General features: G+C 33.8%; 3 protein-coding genes across 6 annotated transcripts in view; 1 reads left to right on the plus strand and 2 right to left on the minus strand.

Moving 5' to 3' along the window:
* The first annotated feature begins 170 nt into the window (after window positions 1-170).
* LOC149483820 (uncharacterized) lies at window positions 171-2,039 on the plus strand. Its single transcript, XM_089702017.1, has 3 exons — window positions 171-347; window positions 1,538-1,636; window positions 1,717-2,039. Exons 1-3 carry the CDS (start codon window positions 171-173, stop codon window positions 2,014-2,016), a joined length of 576 nt encoding a protein of 191 aa, XP_089558143.1. The 3' UTR covers window positions 2,017-2,039.
* A 527-nt stretch (window positions 2,040-2,566) lies between these two features.
* LOC149483821 (beta-1,3-glucan-binding protein-like) lies at window positions 2,567-8,267 on the minus strand. Its single transcript, XM_089701297.1, has 9 exons — window positions 8,144-8,267; window positions 6,443-6,724; window positions 5,732-5,892; window positions 5,207-5,358; window positions 4,846-5,000; window positions 4,333-4,451; window positions 3,745-3,868; window positions 3,379-3,527; window positions 2,567-2,847 (listed from the first exon to the last, which is right to left on the minus strand). The coding sequence occupies exons 1-9, from the start codon at window positions 8,265-8,267 to the stop codon at window positions 2,647-2,649; spliced, it is 1,467 nt and encodes a 488-aa protein (XP_089557423.1). The 3' UTR covers window positions 2,567-2,646.
* Window positions 8,268-12,918: 4,651 nt separating this feature from the next.
* SPoCk (secretory pathway calcium atpase) overlaps window positions 12,919-25,407 on the minus strand; it is a 60,082-nt gene continuing 47,593 nt past the window's right edge. For 3 of the 4 annotated variants that reach the window (XM_089701935.1, XM_089701934.1, XM_089701933.1), the window contains exons 6-19: window positions 24,658-24,895; window positions 23,742-23,873; window positions 23,114-23,280; window positions 21,729-21,874; window positions 21,028-21,230; window positions 20,189-20,368; window positions 19,723-19,820; window positions 19,374-19,461; window positions 18,935-19,064; window positions 18,149-18,318; window positions 17,020-17,183; window positions 16,269-16,402; window positions 15,875-15,978; window positions 12,919-15,509 (exon numbers count right to left, since the gene is read on the minus strand). In XM_089701935.1, coding sequence (XP_089558061.1) covers window positions 15,373-15,509; window positions 15,875-15,978; window positions 16,269-16,402; window positions 17,020-17,183; window positions 18,149-18,318; window positions 18,935-19,064; window positions 19,374-19,461; window positions 19,723-19,820; window positions 20,189-20,368; window positions 21,028-21,230; window positions 21,729-21,874; window positions 23,114-23,280; window positions 23,742-23,873; window positions 24,658-24,895 — 2,091 coding nt within the window. In that variant the 3' untranslated portion in view covers window positions 12,919-15,372. The remainder of the gene's footprint in view (window positions 15,510-15,874; window positions 15,979-16,268; window positions 16,403-17,019; window positions 17,184-18,148; window positions 18,319-18,934; window positions 19,065-19,373; window positions 19,462-19,722; window positions 19,821-20,188; window positions 20,369-21,027; window positions 21,231-21,728; window positions 21,875-23,113; window positions 23,281-23,741; window positions 23,874-24,657; window positions 24,896-25,407) is intronic. The other variant, XR_016316422.1, reaches the window with a different exon arrangement.

Below are 25,407 nucleotides of genomic sequence, written 5' to 3' on the forward strand. Positions count from 1 at the left end.
TTTTTCTAAAGTACCAAAATTCTAAAATGTCTTATTTTTAAAAATTTATTAAACGTAAATAAAATTTTATCAAATCGACATTAAAAACACAACTAAATTATCTCAATACCAATAAGGGTTACTTACAGGGTTATCGTACAGTTTCAAGATAATATTATATTCACTTAAACATGGCGAGCATTCAGACAGGATTGAGTTTTCTTTGTATATTTTTAATCTGTTTGATTTATGCTGATCCGCTAAAAGCGCCTACGGGTGTAAAAGTTACATTTTTAGAACCTTCTGGACTTTATGTGGAGTGGGACGAAGTACGTCATACTATCCATGAACCAAACATAGGATTTATTGTAAGTAAACTATCGATAATATAAACCTTTTTATGGATGTAAATAAAAGTTTTGGTATGTCGAATTCTGGGATCAGTATTTCGTTTGTTATGTTTTTTTAGGATGAGATTTTACGATTCTAATAGAGGTATGATTGTTGGTTCATAATCAATTCTAGGTTATGTATGATAGAATGCAGAATTAAACTGTCGATATATTCTTATCTATACTAATATTATAAAGAGGAAAGGTTTGTAATTATGTATGTATGTATGTATGGTTTTCACGCATAAACTACTGGACCGATTTTGATGAAATTTGGCACAGACAATCTTTAGACCCTGAGAAAGAACATAGGCTACCTTTTATTGCGAAATATATACCACGGGCGAAGCCGGGGCGGACCGCTAGTAATATACAACTACCTACCTGAGCTTAGCAGGTTGAATAACAATTAAAGAGGTCATGTTGTACAGTTGTAGTGCTGTAAACATCTAACAGATTTTTCTTCTTTTTTATAATGTTAGTTTCCTTATTTTAATGTTCTTACTTATTTTAATTTTTATAGCATAGCCTAAAACCATAATTTATAATTTAAAGCATTTATATACTTACCTAGAATTTAAAAAATTTCTAAATAAGTGCATTAGTTATTGATTTTGAAACAGCACTAGGTTAACATATTAAAATAAATATTTACGTAAACGTTTGGATTTATCCATAAATATTTTTGAAGTAAAACTTCTTTAGGCGCGACTAGGGAGTAACTCAGATTTTTTTTCTGACGGAAGTAACGCTGTGTAGTTTCCGCCATTTAAAAATAATAATTCTGATTGGTTGTAAGTATATGTCATATACTACACGCTTCTTGACTTATACGCCAGCTAGTGGCAAATATCATAATCAATTAGGATTATTTATTTTCAAATTTTCAAACGGATCAATTGTGAATAGCAAAGTGAATGAAAAATTCAACAGTTTTAAAAACATTATTTTAAATTGCAAAATTTTTTGAAAATCTCTAAATATACTTGTTTTTTTATTACTTTTAAAATAAGTAAATTAAAAATAAATTTTCTGACAATTGCGACATTTTATAATATTCAATAACAAGGTTATATTGACATGTGCGTTTTACTTCAATCGCGCGTAAAGGTTACACGCACACACTTTTTTTGTTGTATGTTAATCAAATAATGATCTTTTAACAGGTCAAATTATGGGAAATTAAAGAAGAAACTACAAGAAATTACAAATTGATTAACGGCGAACAATATCCTGGTTTAGAAAAAAATAATTTCGCTGCAGAGGTATGTTCTTATTAAATTATTTGTAACATTGAACATAATAAAATCTCCGTCGCACATAAAACTTAAAACTCTGTTTTCAGCCATTCACGCCTGATCACTTATCACACCAAAACATTAGTGATATTACAGTGAAAGGAGGCTTCTTCAACTATGCTAAGATACAATCTGTAAAGCCATACCAACTATATGAGGTGCGAGTTATGGCGTATAGAGGAGACGAAATCGGCCCTATGTCAGAACCGAAGCGACTTAAACTTATTACTGAAACTAACTATGTAATGCTGGCTCAAAGGACCACAGATTCTTGTCAAGCTACGATTATAACTAATAAAACAACATCGGATATGCCCGAGACTTATGTTTATAACTCTTATTTGTAGGATAATAAAAGATTTTATTTTTATGTCGTTTCGTTAGTGCCGGAATACAATCCTATCCTATATCTAGGATCCTAGGGTCACCAATGTCAGGGCTTGTTATAAGCGGGTGTAATGAATGAAGAAATAACTATGTAAAGGTTATATTTCAATAACTACATAGATTTATTATTATGTAATTAATATTTAACCTATGCGACCCACCCGCGTCCCGACAAGCCCTTGACTATTCATGCATAGTGCACAAACTGTTTATATACGAGTTACCGTGTGAGCTTTCTTTGTGCTACACTTGAAATTCGATAACTCGTAAATTGGCATGTCGTCGCTACATTATTATATTATTATATTCGGTTTGTAAAATTTAACGGTGATACAAGGGTGATACATTTAAATTGACAAATCATTCAAGTACTTAGTTACGATTTGATAAAGTTGTTACGATTCTTCTTTATTTTTCTAAAAATCTAACTGATACGTTATAACCTGATAGCCTTAGCTGATAGTTATATTATGTAAAAGAGTTGTTTAATAAGAGAAATAAAACATCAAATGATTACATAATCATTTATTTCATTACTGTACTTATAATGAATATCATATAGATACGATATAGGGCTATAGTTGAAACATTCACAAAGCGACGACTTTCACGTAGTCTATAATCAAATCGGGCTGAGTCCATGATGGGTGCCAATTGTCCTTATCCTGCCAAAAGGAGAAGCTGGCCTTCCTACCGCGATTGCGCCACGGCTTTGCTATTTGTTCCCCGATGGTAAGGCCATCGGGAAACTCTATGATACCTCCGACCGCTACACCAAGGGTTAGGTAGAACTGAAAGTATATCGAACATTAAGTGTTTTCGAAGTGAAACTTCTTTAGGCGCGTTGGGAGTAAAATTTCAAGGTCGCTTCATGGAGTAAGGCGACGATTTGGTATCTTTGAATATTGCCAAAGGAGTTTTATGTCGGACACGTGTGCACACGATCGTTTTTTGTTAATTGTAATTTATTATGTGGTCGTAATAGTTACTATTGTTTTTATGATTAATTTGAAAGCTATTTTTGCCTAGAAAAAATTTAATATCGAAACACATCACGTTCGCAGCCTTACACTACTTATATTAAATACTCAGTCAGTTTTTGAAAGTTACATAAATTATTCAATCATTTTTTTTTTTCTTCTTATCTATCATGACATTGAGGATAGTAGTAATATAAAATACTAAATATATGATTGACAAATCGTTCCACACAGTTTCTTTCTTACGTGTTTACAAGGATATAAAATAACTAGAAGTGTTATAAAGTACAGTTATTTTTTATTAATTTTATGTGAATAAAAATATAAAGTACAAATACTTACATGATCATCAAACGGTGCCATGATACCACCACTATTGAGAAGGTCGTACCAGTCACCTCTGCAGGAAGACGGCAGCCAGGACCTGAGTCCTGTAGAACCTGGCTGGAAACGACCATATTCCTCCCCATCCACTGATAGAACTATTTCATCTGTAAACGATGTTAAAGTTATACGTTAAATTATTTTAAAAATCTAAAGCTCTAAAATACAGTTCCAAATAAAGCAATAGATCAAGCTTCACTTATTTATTTAATAAGGCAACGCATTCTTTTTTTTTAATGCTCTATCATATCCCTTCTTGTTATTTCTAAACACATAATTAAATTACTTTTTCAATGACAGAACTGTAAAGTTAAGGAAGAGTACCTGGTGACCATTTCAAAGCGTATTCATGGAAGTCATCTCCCCAGAATTTGCCTTCTAACTTTTTGTGATAAAACTCAAGTGCAGTGCGACATCTTGAATTTATAATTGGACCACCAGTTAGCCACTGAAATTTCAAATAATATAATTAAAACTACATCATCGTGTGTACAAAAACTACCTATATTAAACATCGACATAAGTCTAGCAAAACTGCAATTTTTTTACGAATGTTCAACTGCGTAAAAAGCAATTTTATATTCTAAACCATCATTAAAGTATGACTTGGTATGTAATCAATGTCAAAAAGCACTAAAAATTTATAAATTACTAGGTTTCCGCCCGCGGCTTCGCCCGCGCCCAAAGAAAAACCCGCATAATTCCCGTTCCCGTGGGATTTCCGGGATTGCGTCATTTTCCCGGGATAAAAAGTAGCCTATGTCCTTTCTCGGGTATCAAAATATCTCCATACCAAATTTCATGCAAATTGGTTCAGTAGTTTAGGCGTGATTGAGTAACAGACAGACAGACAGAGTTACTTTCGCATTTATAATATTAGTATGGATTATTGCGTATCATCTTTCTACGTACATTATTGCTATATCTCTCGTTGTTGATGTCGGTGTTGCCATGCACCATGGCTACTTTCAAAACTCCAGAAGCATAGTTCAGGTTGCCGTATTTCTTGGAAAGCGGCTCGAGAAGAATCTCTGTAACGTTTTTGATCATTATTAAGTCGTACACATTAAAAACAAACCAAAATAAGGTACACCCAGGTACACCTCAAAGGTAAAACATCTACACCAGTTTGAAGTTAAACAAGCTTCATCTATTTTTCTTACCCCTAGTGATAAGAGAAAGGCAGAACAACGTTTGGCGGGACAGACTAGGTATAAAGCTAATTTGTCTGAATAGTGAACGTGTTAATCTCACGAACTATTGGACGTATTTAAAAAAAATCTATCACTGTTCGATTTGTAATTATTGATCCCTCGTGCTTATACGCTATGTTATTACGAACTACTGGACGTATTTCAAAAAAATCTATCACTGTTCGATTTGTAATTGATCCCTCGTGCTTATAAGCTATATTATTATGTTTACCTGGGTACAACCAGTCTCCTTGTGGCATCTTAGCCCGGATATACACAGTCCCATAGGTGAACGCAAAGCGAGCGCTAGTGACGCGGCCGCTGACCACCGGAGGGACTATGTCCACTCCGATAGACGACATCGAGCATATTCGTAGCTCCGTGCACCTGAAAATATCATACAGTGTGTTCTTAGCCTCGACATAAGACACGCTATCCAAATAAATAAGGAAAAGAGCAATATAATATCCTACTACTCCTAGTACTCCTTGTAAGTAATTTTTTTTCAAATTGCAAGATTTTGTCTTGAAAGTGCAAAAAAGGCAAGAAGACACAAAATGAGAATAATAAAATTGAACTATAACACCACGTACCCGCTGGTCAAGTCCAAAGTGCCCGAGAAAATCGATTGGTTTGTATTCACAAATAAATCTTGTTGGAGTTTGGGAGAAATTCGGAGAGTTCCGTTTTCAACTGAAACTGTTGGGTTATTCTGAAGTCGTTGGTAAGATACGAATGGATGTTCCTGTAAAAATCAAAATGAAGAATCAGAGTTGAAGGAAGAATTGTCCTACATCGGCCGCGGACTGCCCAGGGCTGTATCTCTATATAGTGCAGTCATGGCCAGGCTGCGGTTGGTGTCCCATAACGCATTAAAACTCTCAAAAGGGCCTCTGCGTGTTGGATCCGTGTCCCCACGTAAGCCTTCCAAAAGACCGGGTACCGTCCTTCTGGTGGTACCCGAGTATTATGGAGATGATAAATAATAAATAACAAATTGGAATAAACTAAAAAATATATGTTATTTTATATTTATAATGTGGCACAATCATTATAATAGTTTAAATATTTTCTATTTTCTATATAATAAAATATCTCAACTCATAATTTATCTTTACCGGGTGATCTATAGGTATGTAATGAGAGATCTGCCAATTGTCTTCTTGGAAGCTATTGAAGTCATCCTCAAATATTGTTTCTCCTGCGCACACGCGGCGGCCCCGGACCTTCGTTAACGACTCGGGACACAAGATACCGTGGGCCATTGGGTCTACATACGCTGAAATATAATAAATCATTTAGTAATAACAAGCAGTCTTTAGGTGTAATAAAATCGTAGTAAAATCAAATCTGTACATCGACTATTTTTTGAAAATAATACTTGGGGAGATCACGCCCTGAGTATTATTTTCATTTTATTTGGATATCGAAGTAAAATGCTGTTTTTAGAATTTTAACAAACCAATAGGATCTGAGCAATTTGGGTCAATCCTCACATCTCTACAGATATTTGCTACGTCTATTCGACGATTCTCTTATCACTTATCCACAAGCACATATCCACTCTTATAAAAAAGCAAGCTTTTAATTATTTTAATTATTAAAAGCTTGCTTTTTATAAGAGTGGATATGTGCTTTTAATAATTAAAGGCTTGCTTTATAATAATTTAACTCGTGAAATTCAAACTGTCAAAAAATTGTGATCCATTGGCACATTTTGTTCACAATTTAACGCATTTTTAGATGGATTTAAATCACTACCTATCTTACGACAGCAAAATGGTCAACTGTTCTAAGTCTACTATCACAATTAAAAAAAAAAGAATCACCTGTTAACATTTGCGTAAATTTAGGACTAGCATATCCACGCATAGAAAAGCTGGAAAGGCCATCCTCGTCTTTAGGTCCAATGGTCCCATGTCCGGTGGACACGAACACTTTATACTGGATGTACTTGTTCAATTTGACTGTTATATCTGGGTCCTCGAACACCCAGCCATGAACTTGCTTCGTACCGAAACCTCTCACGCGTTGTTCTACATATTCGTCAGCGAATGTCGCCTCACGGTAGAATGCAGCCTCTATGTAGAACGCTGTTATTTGCGGATCAGCTAAAGAGAATAGTATGTATGAGAATAGATTAAATAGTAAACTTATATTGAACTAGCTTTCCGCCCGCGGCTTCGCCCGCGCAGTCAAAGAAAAACCCGCATAGTTCCCGTTCCCGTTCCCGTGGGATTTCCGGGATAGAACCTATCCTATGTCCCGGGGTAAAAAGTAGCCTATGTCCTTTCTCGAGTATCAAAATATCTCTATACCAAATTTCATGCAAATTGGTTCAGAAGTTAAGGCGTGATTGAGTAACAGACAGACAGACAGAGTTACTTTCGCATTTATAATATTAGTATGGATTTGATATTTTGGTTTTATGGCATCAATTAGGTACTTTATAAATATAAACGAGGCGCGATTCGAACTCGCGTTCTAACTCATATTGTTAGTGATAAAGCTTACTAATTGTAAAAGAATACAGTTTACAAATTCCAGAGAAATTGTAAGGGTAAGGACCTCCGTTAAAAATAATAAAGTTGAGGAGCTTCGCCTAAAAGTCGGAATACATACCTATAAATCTTTGAGTTTGAGTCAGAGTGGAAATCCCGTGACAACATGTGATGGGGTCAATGCATTTACTAATACCTAATGCTGACTTTTACCTATGTTATAAATAGTCGGAGATATTATTGATAGGTAGTCACTTAAGGAATAATGCTTTCTTGGTGAAGGAATGTTTCAAATCGATTCTGTAGTTTCGGAGCCTCATTTTTTTGGTAATTTGGCAGTATTCCAACAAACATTAAAATCTTTTCTCTTTACAATAATATAAGTGTGGATGAATGCTTATTAAGAATGATTATTATTGTATTAAAGCGGGAAAACCAAGAGACAACCCTGGTGTTTTGGAAAACCCAGAAGTAATGATAATTGACAACCATATTTTAATGGATAAGGTATTATACAAAATTTCAAACTATATTCTACACTTAGAAATACTTTTGACCTTATAATCTATAGCTTACAAAATTATGATAGTTAACACAATTAAATACATCAATTTATATCTCATATCTTGGATTATAACACAATAACACGCATGCCTTTTGAATATTAAAGTAGATATTTCCTGTCGACTTCTAGCAAAATTTTCCTCCAACATTATTACACTAGAAATTACAAGCATCATTGTTCTATTTTGAAAAGGGTTTCTCAATGATGAATGACCAATTTCTATTTTTAATTGTTAAAATTATTTAGGTTATAAAATACAAAATACTTAGGTAACTAGTAACTTAGGTTATTAAAAATGTGTAGATGTGATTACCTACATCATTATCATCTACAAATATTAGTAAGTAGGTATGTAATCATAAAAATAAACATTCGAATTAAATAAGATCTTAATATCATCAAAAATATTTCAAAAACGTTAATTAATTAATTTAAATCTCACGCAAAATTCTATAAATAATTACCTGGAATAATAGCTCTAAATCCTTTAGGAGTTAGAGCTTGTAGAGTAACTTTAGGGAACTCAAATTCTGCAAATATCGGACATAATAAGGAAAATAAAATAACACCAGTCCGTTTGAGATACATTTTGTGACTGACAAATCAGACAAGTCGAGAGAATCTGCATCTAAGGTCATGGTCATAATAAAACTAGTAAACAAACATTTATATTCCATATAGGTATTAAGTTTAGTTTTATATTTATAAACTAGATTTCCGCCCGCGGCTTCGCTCGCGTTTTCAAAGGAAAACCCGCATAGTTCCCGTTCCCGTGGGATTTCCGGGATAAAACCTATCCTATGTGTTAATCCAAGTTACCCTCTATGTGTGTGCTAAATTTCATTATAATCGGTTCAGTAGTTTTTACGTGAAAGAGTAACAAACATCCATACATCCATACATCCATACATCCATACAAACTTTCGCCTTTATATTATATAGAAGATAGAAGATAGAAGATTCTGCGTGCTATTAAGAATTGTGGTCAAATATACCTCATAATTTTTTTTATTTAAAATAGGTACATATAGTTTGAATTATAATATCCCGATGGTATTGGTAAGCAGATTTTATGAGCTCTATTATACACAGGAGGACTATAAATAGGTATAAATCTGTTGTGGATTTTTAATTCTAATTTCTGATATTATAAAATTGAATGATATTTTTAAGCTTTTTCGATACACATTGAAAATAATTTAAAAATATAGGTACATACAGATACGAATAATAGAAGTTGTGTAAAAGTGTTGTTTCTTTCTTAGCTGAAAGAAAAACTGGGCAAATTGTGAAAAAAACTAAATGCACCTAACTAAATATTACTGCTTGCAATAATTCTGGTGATATTTATAGAAAATTTTCGACAACATTTTACTGTAAAATTCTCTTTACATTGGTTTGAAAGCTTGATGTTAGCAGATGGGTGGTAACTACCATTGTAGTGATCCTATTCATTCATCGTGCAATTGAAATTTATTTCATAAGACGTGACGGCTTATCCTTGTGGAGAAAGGCAAGAGATTATTATTTAACAATAACTGCATTGGACTTTATTGCAAAATCAATTGTATAACACACATTAAAAACATGTGGACGTCTAGTCTATTTTATAAGCAGAAAATAATACGATTTTGAGGGGCTCTTGATATATTATGTCGATATGATGGGTAAGTTATAAGTTTGATTTGGTTTATTGAAAAACTACACATAAATAGGATCCCCGCGAAGCGTGGTGCATTCGTACGCAAACTGCATCTGAAAGGTATTTGGGAAAAATAAATTGCCAGCATAGTACATACTTAACTGCGATATGTTTGGACGTACCGTATAGGTTCATTTTCTCTACAGTTTACAATCGTGCTATTATAGTAAGATCTTATGTTTTTTTACAATCTTGACATATGTATTTAGGTAAACAATGGTTCAATATACCTACATATATTGTGTAGATATTTAGTCTTTTAATATGCACTTAATTAAAGTCATATAATAGAGAACAATCATTCCCATTCCTTAATTAATGCATCCTCCTCTAAGTTTCAGTATTAACAACTAAGTAACCATTATTCATAAATAAAAACCAGTCAGTTTTTTACTCCATGACCTTAAAAGCACTGTTCAGTAAACTTGTTTAACACATCGAAACAGAACCTACTTACAATACAGGGTGTCCCACCGTTGGTATTCTAAGCTCAATGGAGGTTATAGTTTTGCATACGCTGAGTACGTAAAAAATACTTGAAAAATTCCAGATGCATTTTTTTTTCAAATAGATGAATTCTTAAAACTCTTTGTGTATACCCCTAACAAGCAATCCGCCCAACTTTGCCGGCCGCACGTGAGCTATCGTTTAAGATTATGTTTTCATAGACAAAATGCTTACATTAGCGAAGCGTTATATGGCTGCGCGAAGCTAGAAAGAAAACATGAATTTTAAGGAAAATTTTAACAAAAAATTTTTGGCGTAATTTTGTTGTTTAAGTATTTTTTACGTGATCAGTGAAAGCAAGACTACAAGACCCTTCGCGCTTAGTATACCAATAGTGGGACACCCTGTATATCAGAAAAGTTAAGTAAGACCGAACTTTTAGGTACCTATATTATATGTATCTCTAATGTACCAAAACATTTAAAAATGAGCAGTGATGGCTCGGAGATTTAAATCTTAAACGACTTATTAAACGACCATACCAATTTACGAGTATTTAGAAATTATGCATGAATATGAAGTATCCCGTAGATATTGAAAATATATTAAGGAATTTCTTAAATACTTTCCAACCATTATCTGAAATTCTGATACTTACGTGGGAAAAACTAAGGTAAATAATAAAACAAACAATCACATTGATAACTATTTTATTTGCATAATAAAACAGCAATAGTACATAATATATAGCATATAGGTAATAGTCACTTTCGAAAGACAGGAATAAAATTAATATTAAAAAACATAGCGCCGTTATTTATACACATATTTTTTACTTAAATATAAAGTAACGTAACTAGTTACATAAACGTAAGTATATGAAAAATCTTGATAGCAAAGAGCCTTAGAAAAGTGAACACTGTAAAAACAAACTTTTATATTTTGATAGTTTCTTTTGATTTCATGCAATATTTTATTTTAATTTTTATATAATATATTAAGTTTTATTATCTGAAACATATTTATTGGATAAATATGTTGAAGCATAACAGTTTGTCTTAAATATTTGAAGGAATGGTTAACAATATACTATACTATAATAATATAATAAAAGAAAGATTGTAGTAATTATGGCGAGCTATGCCCTATTACAGTCAATGCAAAATAAATTTTCAAACTGCATTATAGTTTAAAGCCAAATAAAAATAAACATTTGGAGTAAAAGAATAATTACTGGTACCTCAACAAGTGTTTATTAGAATATTATGGTTAGCCGGTTAGGTATGACAAACAAAAAACCATGTACCTACATACGAGTACCAACGCCTAGGTTATTGTATTATATTATTTTTAAAAGATTATTATTGACGGGCAGACGTACCTACAATGTTAATACTGTTGTTTTTAATAGTTAATTTGACTGATCAATTTTATATGAAGAAATATTTCCAATAGAGTAAATAATTCATTCGGATTTAGATAAAATGAATAATAGAGTTTACATACATTTTGGAAATTAAGTATTTATTTCACCTACTCAAAGACACATAACTAGTGACTATTTTAATTTTATTATTTTTGTAGCATACATTAATAAGCAAGCGTGTGAAATTAGAATGTGATTTACTTTTTTTTGCTACAATATTACGTTTTTCGTACATCGAATTACATTGATTAAATAGTTATTTGTATATCAATATTATAATTTACAGGCATGAAAAATAGTAAGAAGAATTGTAGATAAAACAGGATATAAAATATTGACTGATGATACGATAGTTTCCTTAACATTTTCTACTAATTAATAATTATTATTAAATAGTTATATTCTATTTGATAGTGTTAAATTTCAGGAATAAATAAGCGTGATGGATGTGATTATTCATATAAAGCAATGAACATCGTATAAATCTGGCAACATGTCACTATAATTGTCAAAAATTGACATTGACAGTGACATGTGTCTTTGTGACAATCTGTCGATTTTTTATTTTTAATCTATGGTCAAAGAAACCATCGCACACCAGGCAAATTATAAAACACTACAAGTCGCTACTTATAAAATCTGTATAATCATGAACATCAAATTTTTTAAACACTAAGATATTATATATCTTACGTTCTATAGAGAGACAAACGCTACGCACTATTATCTACAATATTAAATTATACAAAAGATGGCTTCAATTAATTTGAAGAGATGTAAAACAGCATAGAACAGTAAGACAATAATCAGAAACAAACGAGACTAGTACAAACTATTTAATAAAAACGTACAATAATATTAAACATTTTATAATTAAACTACAAACATCAAACTATGTACTATTGTTTACATTACAATTAGTAGATTGAAGCAATGTCGCAATCGATCTTTCCTCTCGCTCCAACGTTGTTATCCTGCTCACACATCCCATCTGAACACTAATGTAAATCCCATTCCATTTTATATGAAATTTACGTTCATTAATAAAGCAAAAAAATAACTAAAAAGGTTTTTTTAACACTTTCTACATCTCCTCAAACACCAACGGTCTAACCGCATCATGTACTGTATACAACCTCCATTTATCTACCTTGCCCTGCTTTTGTTGTCCGACGCAAATGTATAATTATATTAATATATTAGTATAGTTTAAATGATTGGGATATATATTTTCTAAGTACATTTATTTATATATTAAGCTAAATATAGCAAGTGCAAGATTGTCACTTGTCAATATAAATTTCAATGAGCAATTACTTTATGGGATAGTGGGATAGAAATATTTGTGAGATTTTCGTATAAGGGCTTATTATATAATGTGCATTTTTTTATAATGTACTAATTTAAGTTTATTTGGTTCATTTATCTAATAAAGAAACCATGTCTTGTTTCAAGTGTTTGTCAAGTTTTATTGAGAAAATTGACTTTTTATACATATTATGATATTATCATAATATATTTTATCATAGTGTAATTTTAAACATACAGTAATCTGTATGTTTAAAATTGAATTAAGTATTAGGTAATTGAAGTTTTCAATTTCTATGTGGGATTATAATTTTAATCAAAATAATTTATGATTTTCCAATATTTCCTAGTACATATTTTATATAAGATATGGTTCTAATCACAATTTTGATATATATATATTGGGTTTTTAGGCCTTCGTTAGTTTTATATACATATAATGTTACACTATATAAAAGTTACCTTGTTTCGAAGATTATTTTTGATATTTTGGATCTTTGTAATTCTTGTCATTTTCTTTGAAGTATACGATACAATATTTTTTTTGTCGTCTTCGATCATTAGCTATATCAAGTCAAACCGCATATTACATTTTTGAACGAAACTATTTCTTTGACGATTAAGAGAACATTCCCTCAAAACCATTAAAATAATGAAATGTGTTGGTTGACAATTATTTATTTATTAATAAATGAAATGAAGTAAAATATTATGTGATTTTCAGCGATTTAAAAATAGAGTTACTGAATTAAAATTAACGAGATATTTTTAATAATAAACGTATATAATATTTTATATCCTCGTATGAAAAACGATTACTCTTTAGTAAATAGTACTTCATAAAATAAAGAATAAAAGCTTAAGAAAAAGCAAATCAATTAATAATAGCAATTAATAATAATAATTATGTAACAAGTACAAAGCTTTAAAATATTCAAAAAAATCTATCACAGCCTACTCATACTAACCGTTTCATTTATGAATAATAAATAAACTACTTATATACTTAAAACAAAATAGAAAAAGGGTAAAAAATAAAAACTAAAAAAATAACTTTAAAACTATATTTATGGACATTTGATGACTATTTTACGAAATATATTTACAATCACAACGATACAATAAATAAAAAATAAACGAAACAAAAAAATGTCATGTATTATTACAAAAAAAAAAACACAAAAATATACATACTGGGCATTTTTCTTCAACACTGGCAATTTTTACCGTAACGTTCGAAAATGCAAAACTGTACTTGGTAATTTATTAAAAAAGACTAAAATGACACATTTTTGTATATGAATAGAACTTGCGGGGAATACAACCAAACAAACACTATTTAAAACAAACCTATATTTATCGGAATGTGTTTTTAATAAAATGATTTCAAAGGTATTTAAAATATAAAAAAAAATATAATTCTATAACTTAGGCTTTGTATGGAATACAGATTGAGACAATATTCCTTATATTTTTGAGACAACATTTAAGCAAGTTTCTACTCATGTGTTTTATAATTTTAAAATTGAGGGTACTTGCAATTTTTTACTATAATCAAAACTACCCCCAAAAATATTTCCAACAAGCTCTTCCCATAACTATTCTAGCTTTCAACGCGACCTTACAAAAACTTAATATCAATATAAGCGTAAAAAATACAAACTAAATTCATTTAATTTCACTTAAATCACATAAACGCGATACAAAAATAAATTAAACAAGCATTCCGGTATAAATACTGCGATGTTCTTCTCTGTGAAAATAATTTTAATGGTGAATTATATTTATATACTTCATACACAATCTGGGCTAGTAAAAAAATAACTTATTTGAGAACATTATCGTTTACTCGGTTTTTATTGTTGTACAATTAAACCTTTGTCGCCTAAAGTCAAGTCAATAAAATTGTCTATTACATTAAAACCCACCATAAAACCCTATAAAATAGGCCTCAAATCAAAAACGCATCGGGATATCAATCTTGCCATCGTATATAGCGAATGGCATTTGGTCCGTCACACCGTCACACTGACAATTGTCATTGAAGAGACACGCGTCATTAACCGCCCGTTGCCTTGTAAGTGACGCGTCATCTGTCACTCGTATATCCGTCAACTCAGTATGACACCTGTCATGTGAAAAACCTCTCGCCACCTGACCGTCTGTCACGCCCGCATGACAGTTTCTCGTTGAAACGGTATGACAGTTGTCATATGACGCATTCGCTATTGGTTCATTCGTCACGTTACCCTGAAATTCGTCATTAAAGACGCCTACCACCTGCTCATCCGTCACGTTCATATGAAAATTGTCAAATGTCACTTCCCCCTTCATTCCATCTGTCACGTTCGCATGACAGCTGTCATATACCGCGCTCACCGCCTCACCCGTCGCCGTCATATGACAACCGTCATCAATATTCATTCTACGCCCATCTGTATCCGCCGAGCGGCGGAACGGAAAATGCTTGCACAATCTAACGCTCTGCCGCGTATCGCTAACGTTAACATCCCTCAGATCGAGTACAACACAGCCCCTCGGAGCGTCAGCAAGACACGTGGCCACGCGCGCATTCCCCTGACACATGTCTGTTTGACAGCTAACAGTTTGAGACATGTCAGTTTGACAGCTACCAGTTTGACAGCCGCCAGTTTGACAGGTGCCACTCTGACAGCTGTCACTCCGACACGTGTCGAGGTGTCGCGCGCGGCCGCCGCGGTGACAGGTGTCAGTCTGACAGCCGTCAGTCCGACAGGTGTCACGCCGACACGCGTCCAGCACGCTTACTCCGCCTTCGTCTCGGGCTGCTGTCATACAAAGTCCATCGCGTCGTGCGCCTTCGTCGAGAACTTTGGGAAGGCGCGCTTCTTCAGTGTTCGCTCTACTACCTTCTTTATTTCGCTGACGATAAACACGCTCGACGTCAAGCAGACTAGGAATATGAGATCTGAAATAGATTATATTATGTAATTTTAGGAGACTGTCTTCTTGGTGTTATAAATTCTGGTTCTTATAGAAATAAACCGATTTAGCTGAAATAAATAATAACCAAGAAGTGCGTGCGTGCTTTTACCCGCACTCCACGCGCCCAAACCAACTTCCTGTAGTAATTTTGTAAATTTAAAACGTTATCTATTCACACACACTGTTTCTTTCCAATATCATAATATACATATTATAGCCAATTTGTATATTCGGGTAACATTCAAATGTTAATAAACCTAATTTCTGCGGTTTATCAAAGAGAATAAAATAGCTAACCATTATCTCAATACTATCAAAAGTAAATAAATATCATAAAGAAACACATACCATGTCCAGTGAGCGCTTCAGTTTGGAACACCCTCTGCAGCGGCGGGAAATATATCACCAACATTTGCCCGACCAGACTTAGCGATACGGCGATCAAGAACATTCTGGAAATAAATCCCACTTTAGATTGATAATTCGCTACAAATCACGTGGTTTTATTGAAATAAAAAAAAAATACACATTTACAACTTATTAGCAAAACAAGTTCCGTAGCATCATTATTACGAGTACATATTGTGTTAAATTAAAATGTAAAATTTACATGATTTAATATAGCAACTACGATGTTTCTTGCCGGTTTTTCCGTCCGAATCGGTGATAAATGTTATAACTATTTAATTCAGATTCAAAGGTGCTTCTAGAAGAAGAAAATAAATTACTGTTTTCAACTCACTTGTTAGAAAATAGTCCCACTTGGAATATCGACTTGGTCTGCGAGCGGCAAGACAACGCGTTGAACATGTCGAACAGCACGAAACACGTGAACGTCATTGTTGTGTCCCGGGGGGTTATCTTGTTATCTGACATCTGGGAATAACATATGAATATTCATTATTTTGGAAAATGAAAAATTTACGATTAGTACCGTTTATTATGAGAAAAAAAACTAATATATTCTTATGATTTTTACAGTTTTATGAAGTATGAATGAAACGTTTTAACAAAATGTTATAAAATAAGGTCGATAAATACATAATTCTTCGTTAGTTTCTAAGAATGTTTGTTACTCTTTCACTTAAAAACAGCTGATCACATCTGTATGAAATTTGATGAAAGCGTTTCTGGCTTTTAATGGGAAAGGGATTACATTATAGGACACATGAAATCCTTCTTATATACGCATAGTATATTCTTTGTTTCATGTCTGGACGAAGCTATTTTATGATATGCACGTATCTGGACGTACTTAGTAAGTTCTGAAAGAGAGTGATACAAACTACTTTACGATAAAACGCCGAATCCTACATTATTTATTCCGAAAAACATCCCATGTACATTAATTACGGTGGCCTGGAAGAGATCGCTACCTAGCGATAAGGCCACCGTTTGTACACATTGTTTTCCTCTTACCTGTACTTTATGTGTCTCTATTTCCTTTGTGTGTGCAATAAATAATTAAATATCCCTACAATTATAAAACCCACCTCACGATTAAACACCCACAGAGTACCCGCAATAATAATAGCGGCGGATATAAGCACGGAAAGTAGAACACCCCGCGATATGATCCGCCGCGACGTGTCCCGTGGCTTGCGACGCAACACCTCGTGGTCCACCGGCTCCACGCCTAGGGACTGGGCTGGCGGGCCTGGAATAAATTACATTTTTTATATTTTGATACGTTATTTACGTACTAGAAACTATCTAGACTAAGTAATCTATACTAATATTATAAAGCTGAAGAGTTTGTTTGTTTGTTTGTTTCAACGCGCTAATCTCGGGAACTACTGGTCCGATTTGAAAAATTCTTTCGGTGTTTGATAGCCCTGCATTTATCGAGGAAGGCTATATATCATCACGCTACGACCAACAGGAGTGGAGCCACGGGGGTGAAACCACGCGGAGCAGATAGTTAGCTATAAACTTAAAAAAATAGCGTGTGTGCCGAGCACACGTGCCAGAAATGAAACTTCTTTGGCAAGATTCAAAGACACCAAAATCGTCGCCTTGCTCTATGGACGGTATTGCCATGACGCGACCTTTAACTTTTAGTCTCAACGCGCCTAAAGAAGTTTACTTCAAAAAAAAAGAACAAAAGTACATAATTATTGAATTAATAGATGGTTCATAGCTAACCCATTTCATGACAAGTCATTGGATCTAAGACAAGGTTATTATCTAATAGCTTTAACTTAATTTTTTTTTTTATTTATTTATCAATAACAAATACATTTTACATAATTGAACATGCCAAAAACCACAAAGATTTGTCCGGCATAAATATAATCTCTATTAAAATTATAATCTCTATTAAAATAGAGTCCTACATTTCATTTAACTATAAACATTGGATAGCATTAGATAAAAAGATTACTGATGTGTCTAAAAACGAGTCCGAGATATTTATCGGCGTAGCAGCTGCAGTGCAGCTGTTACATATTTTATCCTATGCAAAATGCTTCCCATATTTAGATGATGTACTTATTTTTGGTTGAAAATTAAATGTCACTATAATACCGACCGCAACCCGGCCTTAATTATCATTATTGCACGTTTTTCCTGACACATCGTCATTTGAAAACGATTAATAAACTTATATAAAATATTACTTACCGTCCATAATAATGTTGATCCACAGTATTTGCATAGCGTTCAGAGGGTTGGGTATGCCCATGAGAGTCGCGAGAGCGATAAGCGACAGCGCCGCTATAGACGTGGACAGTTGGAAGCGGACAAAGTTACGTATGTTATAGAATATGCACTTGCCCTCTTCGATCGCCGATCTGAGAAGAAATTTTATTTATTTTATTTACCAACGTTTCTTTACATCACAGATAAAACATCAAAGTTAAAATACAATTTTATATGATCAATGTAAAAAAACACTTATAGGTAAACACAGCATGCGTAAAGTAAGTTTAAAAGTATACAATTAATGAATTAACTACTAAGTATCTTATCTAACAATGAAAAAATTATAATACATATTATATATTATGCACTTACTATTTTAATCGTTAAAAAGGGGATTAAAAATTTTGCGGAGTTTAAAATGATAAATTATTTATTTTCATTATATTTGGTAAAGAAAACTGTGATATAAAGTAGTTCATAACGTTGTCAATTGATAGGTCACGAGCCTCTTTTAATACTTAAAATATATACCGTGCTATTTATATCCATCTTTCTAGATGTTTCATAGAATTTATTACTATTCTACAGCTTATTAAATACCAAATATTCTAACTATTCTATAGTCTATTATACCAAACAAAAAAACTATGCTACTAATATATCGAATTCATCTGAAGAACTAATAATTCCTATTTAATTACATCTTTATCTAGTTATTTTCCCTCGTTTTTTTCCTTATACCTTCTAATAAACAAAAAAACTCACATTATAGTAGCGAAGTCGTCATCAACGAGTATCATATCGGCGGCTTCCTTGCAAACGTCAGTACCGTTACGACCCATCGCTATACCGATATCCGCTCGTTTTAGCGCCACGCCGTCGTTTACTCCGTCACCTATTAAAGGGTTAATATTTAATATTGAAACAGTATAAAAAAGAGCGTGTGTGACAAGCACACGTGTTAGAAGTGAAACTTCTTTAGCAAGATTCAAAGATACCAAAATCGTCGCCTTACTCCATACCGTGACGGTATTGTCTTTAAATTTTACACTCAACGCGCCTATAGATGTTTCATTTCAAAAAATTACACTTTATCGAACAAAAATTTAAAGACACGCAGACATTAATATCTGTGATTGTAAAAAAATTATGGAAAAAAGTTTTTTTTTAATATACATAGATTAGGGTACATGGTTTTTATTACCTGTCATTCCAACAATATTTCCAAGCCTCTGCAACGATTTCACAATGGCCAATTTGTGTTTCGGCGTCACACGATAGAACACGCTTACCTGAAAACGACAATTATTCAATAATTGGGCAATTTGGTCCTTCAAAAAAATAATGAAGTCATAAAACATAATATATTGTATAAAATTATAATATACTGAGGGATGTGAACAATCAAACATTGAAAAATATAGTTATATTATGTATGTTAGCAAACATATTTTCTTCTCTATGAAAAGTTTCAAGTTAAGTAAAATGTATGATAATTTTAAGCATAGATATAAAGATACAATAGTAACTTATAATTATGTAGTTCAACTTACAGTATCAATAATTCCATCAAGTTCGTCATCAGACATCGAGTCAAGTTGTTCCCCGGACAACGACTGCGAGTGTAACACGTCCAAGCCGACCATTTGTGCTAAAAAAATATAAAGATTGCAATTATCTATATAAGTATTTATTTAAAATTATATATGTGTATGGTTATCAGCCATCTGGTTTCCATAATACAAGCCAAAAGCTTAGTATAGGATCAGATCGTGCTGTGTGTGAAATTGTCCTATACTCGGATTTTTAATTAGACAAAGTAAACTGACGTTTACTGTGTTGTCAGTTTTTGATGAATACGAGCGGATTCCCGCACTATATACACGACCACTGTACCATGACCCACCAACCCAACCAACGCCAAACTTTGTGAATCATGCGTCACCAGTCATTTACCCCTGGCTATAATTCTACACCTATTACTCGTGTCCAGTATAACTTGACCTCTCCTTTACTCACCTACAGCCAGTGCCGTGGGTCTAGCATCCCCGGTGACCATCTTCACCTGCACCTGCGCCCGCTTCAGCGCCGCTATCGCAGTGCGAGCGGACTCTCTCGGCGGGTCACACACTCCACACACTCCGGTGTATGTCAGAGATTCTAGGCTGTTACCCCGGCAGAGGGCTATTATGCGGAGACCTGGGAATAGATTGGGTAAATTTAAATATGTAGCATACCATAAGCTTTTTGTCGAAAGGCAGGCAAGAAACCCAGAAGAAACCTAGTTAAGCTATAATTATTGTTACATGTAAATTTTCTTGCAATAAAAGCATTCATTCATTCATTCATACATAATTAATAAAATAATATGTACTGTAAGCAACTGGACCAAATAAAGTTCGTAAAAAATGACCAAACAGCGTTGCTTTAGACATTTATTTCAATTAGTACCTTATATAGGTACGCAGTGATATTCAAAGTCGATTATATCGCTCAATAGCCAACTCTGCCTACGCGTAAGCAGTTTTGCTTTTGAGCGTCTGGTCAGTGATAATAACTTGAGCAAACATAATCCACAATGATATGAATTTAACCGCGATTATTTTTACTAGATAGAACATAAAGAACTAAAATAGAGTCACGTAATAACTCAGGCCCCGGAATCACAGACACAATAGAAAATCTATTGTGTCGTGGACCGATCGGGCCGTTCGGGGCTCAATGGGTTAAACACAGTCAACTTATTGCGTGCAAAGCGGCAGAATCTTCTCTTTCTAGCATTTATCAAGCATTTCCTAGTATTTATTAGTAGTATTTAGTACTACTAGTACTAAACTTGGTAAAATGCCAAAACTCACCCATCCTGGCGATATTATACGCCTCGTTGAGAAAGTCTGCCTGTTTCTCTCTTGTCATCGGCGCATAGTTCCCCGCGCTGTCTATATACTGAGTACATAGAGGTAGAATCTTCTCGATTGCACCTTTAACGAAAACCTCTTCCTTGTGTTTGCCGTCGTTGAATTTTGGCGCGCACTTCACTACCATCATTTTCGTTTCCGAACTGTTGGTTACAAAAAAATAAATTAAATCTTGGAAAATTAATACTCATATAAGTTCGTATTATTTAAAATAATTTTAAACAATTTTTTTTTCAAGATGTAGACAATAACATCAATGTTATGGTTCTTTGTGTGTAGTAATATTTGTCAGAATATAATAATTAATTAATTTAAAAGTATAAACAAATAATATCATCGAATGAATATAACAAAGCTTTCCAACACACAAACAACGTTTTAAAGCGTAAAAACTTCGATAGTTTTTAGCAAATATAAAATTATAGTTTTAATTCGATCTGAACCATATAATATGATGGTTTCTTTTTCGTATATAACCTTTAGAGATAACCAATATAGTTACAGTACTGGAGAGTGACATAACCTTTATTCAATCACACAAAAGCAAACACGAAAATCAAACTTAGTTTAGTTTGAACGTTTGTTGGTTTTCGTGTTCGGTTCATACATCCAACAAAATTTAATCACCACACCATCCTTACCTATAAGGAATCTCATTGAGCCGATTATATTGTTCCCGTATGTCGTCCATGTTGTTTTTCATAGCGCACGCAAGTAGAGCGCCATCTGTCGGTTGGCCGTAGAGCATGTCGTCTCTTATGTGCGCGTTGTTGCAGAGGATACCCACCTGAAATATAAATAATATATAATACACAAATTTTTAAACGAAAGTATTCATTTGATATTTCGTTTTGTAGTATTCAATTGCTTTTTAAACGATTTTTTTGAATAAAAGATAATTCGATCACGAACGTGTGGCCGAGAGGCTAGGCGTTCGAATTCCGCCTCGTGATCGAGTTTGTCTTCCTTCAAAAAAAGTGTTCATGTCTAGTTGTTACTATTAACAATTAAGACTCACAATGACCTATTAAAATATATCCGAGCGTCGGTTATATAAAATGCTTATTGAAATTAACACCTTATTCGGTGGCGTTAACGTACAAAGTAGACTGTATTAAAAAAACTCGTGCCAAATACCCGCGGAGGCAGAGTTTTTACGAGTTTTTTTTACAAGTTTTTACTACGTACAATTTCTAATTTCTAATTTCTAATTCGTGTTTGTAATTTTAGGTGTCTATTTTACGTCAATGGTAAGTCAAAATTGGGCCAGTCTACTTCATACATAAAAATTGATTTCCTAATCAAAATTTTCACACGTTAGAGCGTATCTTACGCATTAAGCTCGTAAGATGAGCATGCATATTATAATATATTATTTAGATTATAACATTATATTAATAATTTTAAAATGTCATAATGGTTAGGGAGCCAGGTGCAAATTTGGTTAACTATTTCCTCTCAAGAGATAATTCGTCAGACGCATGAGAGTATAGTATTATAAAGCCTCGTGAACGTCAGCTGGCGCTCGGTTGGGGGGGTGAGCGGTTGTAGCCTCCCACGCACATAGGAAAAAAAATACATTCATTCATTCATTTCCTCTCAGCTAAAAATTTGTCAAATTGTAGCTAACCCAATATCTCAACGAAAAAAAATAGTCAGCTGGTTACAACATGGTGTATTATACGTCAGCTGGTGTCTCGAACATGAAAGTTCAATTTAAAGAAAAATTTATTTTCCGTTATTTCCTCTCAAACAAAAATTTACCTGATGATAGCTTATATGTAACTGTGGATAAATATATATGTCAGCTGGCTGTATCTTGGTGGAAAACCGTCAGCTGATACGGGAGGCTACAACCGCTCTTCCCCCCAACCGAGCTCCAGCTGACGTTCACGAGGCTTCATAATACTATACTTTGATGCATTTTACTAATTACCGCTTGAGAGGAACTTGGTCATAAAATCTGCTGCTGGCTCCCGGACCATAAAATAAGAAGTCTCCATACATAATAATAAAAATATCTCACCTCAAGCATGCTATTAACACCCATCCTAGCTATATCCAAATCCCGACCCTTGTATGCGCGCAATTGCACATCGCCTTTCGGACTATATCCGGATCCGGTCACTTCCGCAATATGGCCGCCGGAAGTGGATAAAGTTGTGACTGTCATTTCGTTCTTTGTTAGCGTACCTGGAAATTATTTTTGTTTTAATATTTGCACGTTATGGTTGTGTGGCTTAGAACACGGTAGTGGAATAATATACGTTGCATATTCTTAGATTAAGTTATCATTGATATTTTAGTATATTCGAAAAAAAAACCATCAAAAAAATAGACAAATTAATAATTTAGACTTTGTGAATCCATAAAGATCCAATACTAGCAAATTTTTAAGATGATCAAGCAGCCTAATTTTTAAGCTATTGCATAGCTACTATCGCGGGCCTTGAGCGCGGGGACCGAATCGAGAAATTCCGTAACGAAAAACCTCACGCTCCCCACTCGGACGGACATGGAGGTGTGGCTTGAAGGCATAGCATGCATTAGCTTTACCGCGGCAGTCCCCGAGTGACACACGTCTTTTTTTAATTAAAGTCATCACAAAACAAAAACAATCATTCCTTTTTTTCAAACACACAATAATATATTACCGGTCTTATCACTGCATATAACGTTGACACAGCCCAGAGTCTCTACAGTGGGCAGTTTCTTCACTATCGCGTTGCGTTTGGCCATTCGCATCACACCTAGTGCCAATGTCACAGTGACTACTATGGGCAGACCTGTGGAAGAAGAAATATGTTATTTAGAGATAGCTCAATAAAATTGATAAACAATTTATCTATTCACCACAATTTACTTCATCTCAGCTGTTTTTTTTATCAATAAATGAATAGGAAAAATTGTTTTTAGGATCAAAAACTAAGAACCAACAAACATAAAGAAAATAATATTACACATGGCACTTAACACTGAACACTTTTGACACTGATGTGACAAAAGTGTTAAGTATATAGGTCGGCACAAATGGGCCACCGACCATAGCGACTGGTCGCCAGCGCCAGCCACTTGACACATTTTTCATATAATTTGTATAGACGCACCGCATACGTGTAGCCGGTGGTCACTCACTACAGAAGCACACCCCGGACACTCCATACAAAATTATCGTTTTGACAGTCATACTGTAGAGACTGCAAATGTGTGTGTTAACGCTTTATGGTTGGCACATTTTTGACTAGCGTAACAAAAATTCGAGTTTTTCTGATGAAATACATCCGTAAACAGCATAATATCTAACCATTTTCTACGAAAAACGATAATCACAAATCCAAAATAATAAAATTACTTTAAGTCAATTTGATTAATGTTGTCAATCTTCGTTGCGTATCGTCCCTGTAGAAAAATGTGGACCATTTTTAGTCTGATCGTGCGGGGTGAGGTAAGTGTTTAATTTTGGCGGGAGGCGGAGAGTGTCCGTTCTGTAGCGTATAGCTACTATTATGTATTCTGTGACAGAAGTGTCTGCGACAAAATATCTAAAGAACATTCTAGAAACTTCCATACCTTCAGGGATAGCAGCGACTGCCAAACTGACTCCAATAGTGAACATCTCCTGTATGGCCTTGCCCTGCAACCAGCCAGCCACCATGATGAAGCCAATGATGCAGAAGCTGTACAGCGATAGTTGAGCTCCGAGGGTATCCATGGACCTCTGGAGGGGAGTTTTGGGAGCTTCCTCCGCTTGCATCATGCGGAATATATCACCGAACTCGGAGCGTTCGCCCGTGCTGACTACTATACCCTAGAAAGAAGAATAAAATGGTTATTTTTGGTTTTATGGCATTCAAATGCTTTATAAATATACATTTATAAAGAATAGAAAAAATTCGATCACGAGGCGGGACTCGAACCCGCATCCTTTCGCGCCATTCCGGGGCGGATGCCTGACCAACTCAGCCACTCGTGACCCGCCAGAGCAATCGAATTTATTCTATTCTTTCAGTTTTATGTGTTTGGAGGGACACACCGCGAAAGGATGCATGGGTTCGAGTCCCGCCTCGTGATCGAATTTTTTCTATTCTTTATAAATTTATAAGAATAAAATCATTAAAAATCTTGTACACATTTGTAATCAAAATTTGCAAATTTAGATTGTACGAGAAAATGGCAAAAAAGATCATTAGAAGGTATGAAGAAATAGAACAGAATTATTAAAAAATACACATACATTACATGGTTAAAATTTCTTGCACAACCAATATTTTATAGCTAATTCAATACTTTGGTGGATCTAAGAAACTATTCCATGACACA

This window comes from Colias philodice, chromosome 12 (assembly GCF_061535455.1).
Source record: "Colias philodice isolate Cphi_HAF_F1 chromosome 12, ilColPhil1 Martin Lab GWU primary, whole genome shotgun sequence".
Classification (NCBI taxonomy): Eukaryota; Metazoa; Arthropoda; class Insecta; order Lepidoptera; family Pieridae; genus Colias; species Colias philodice.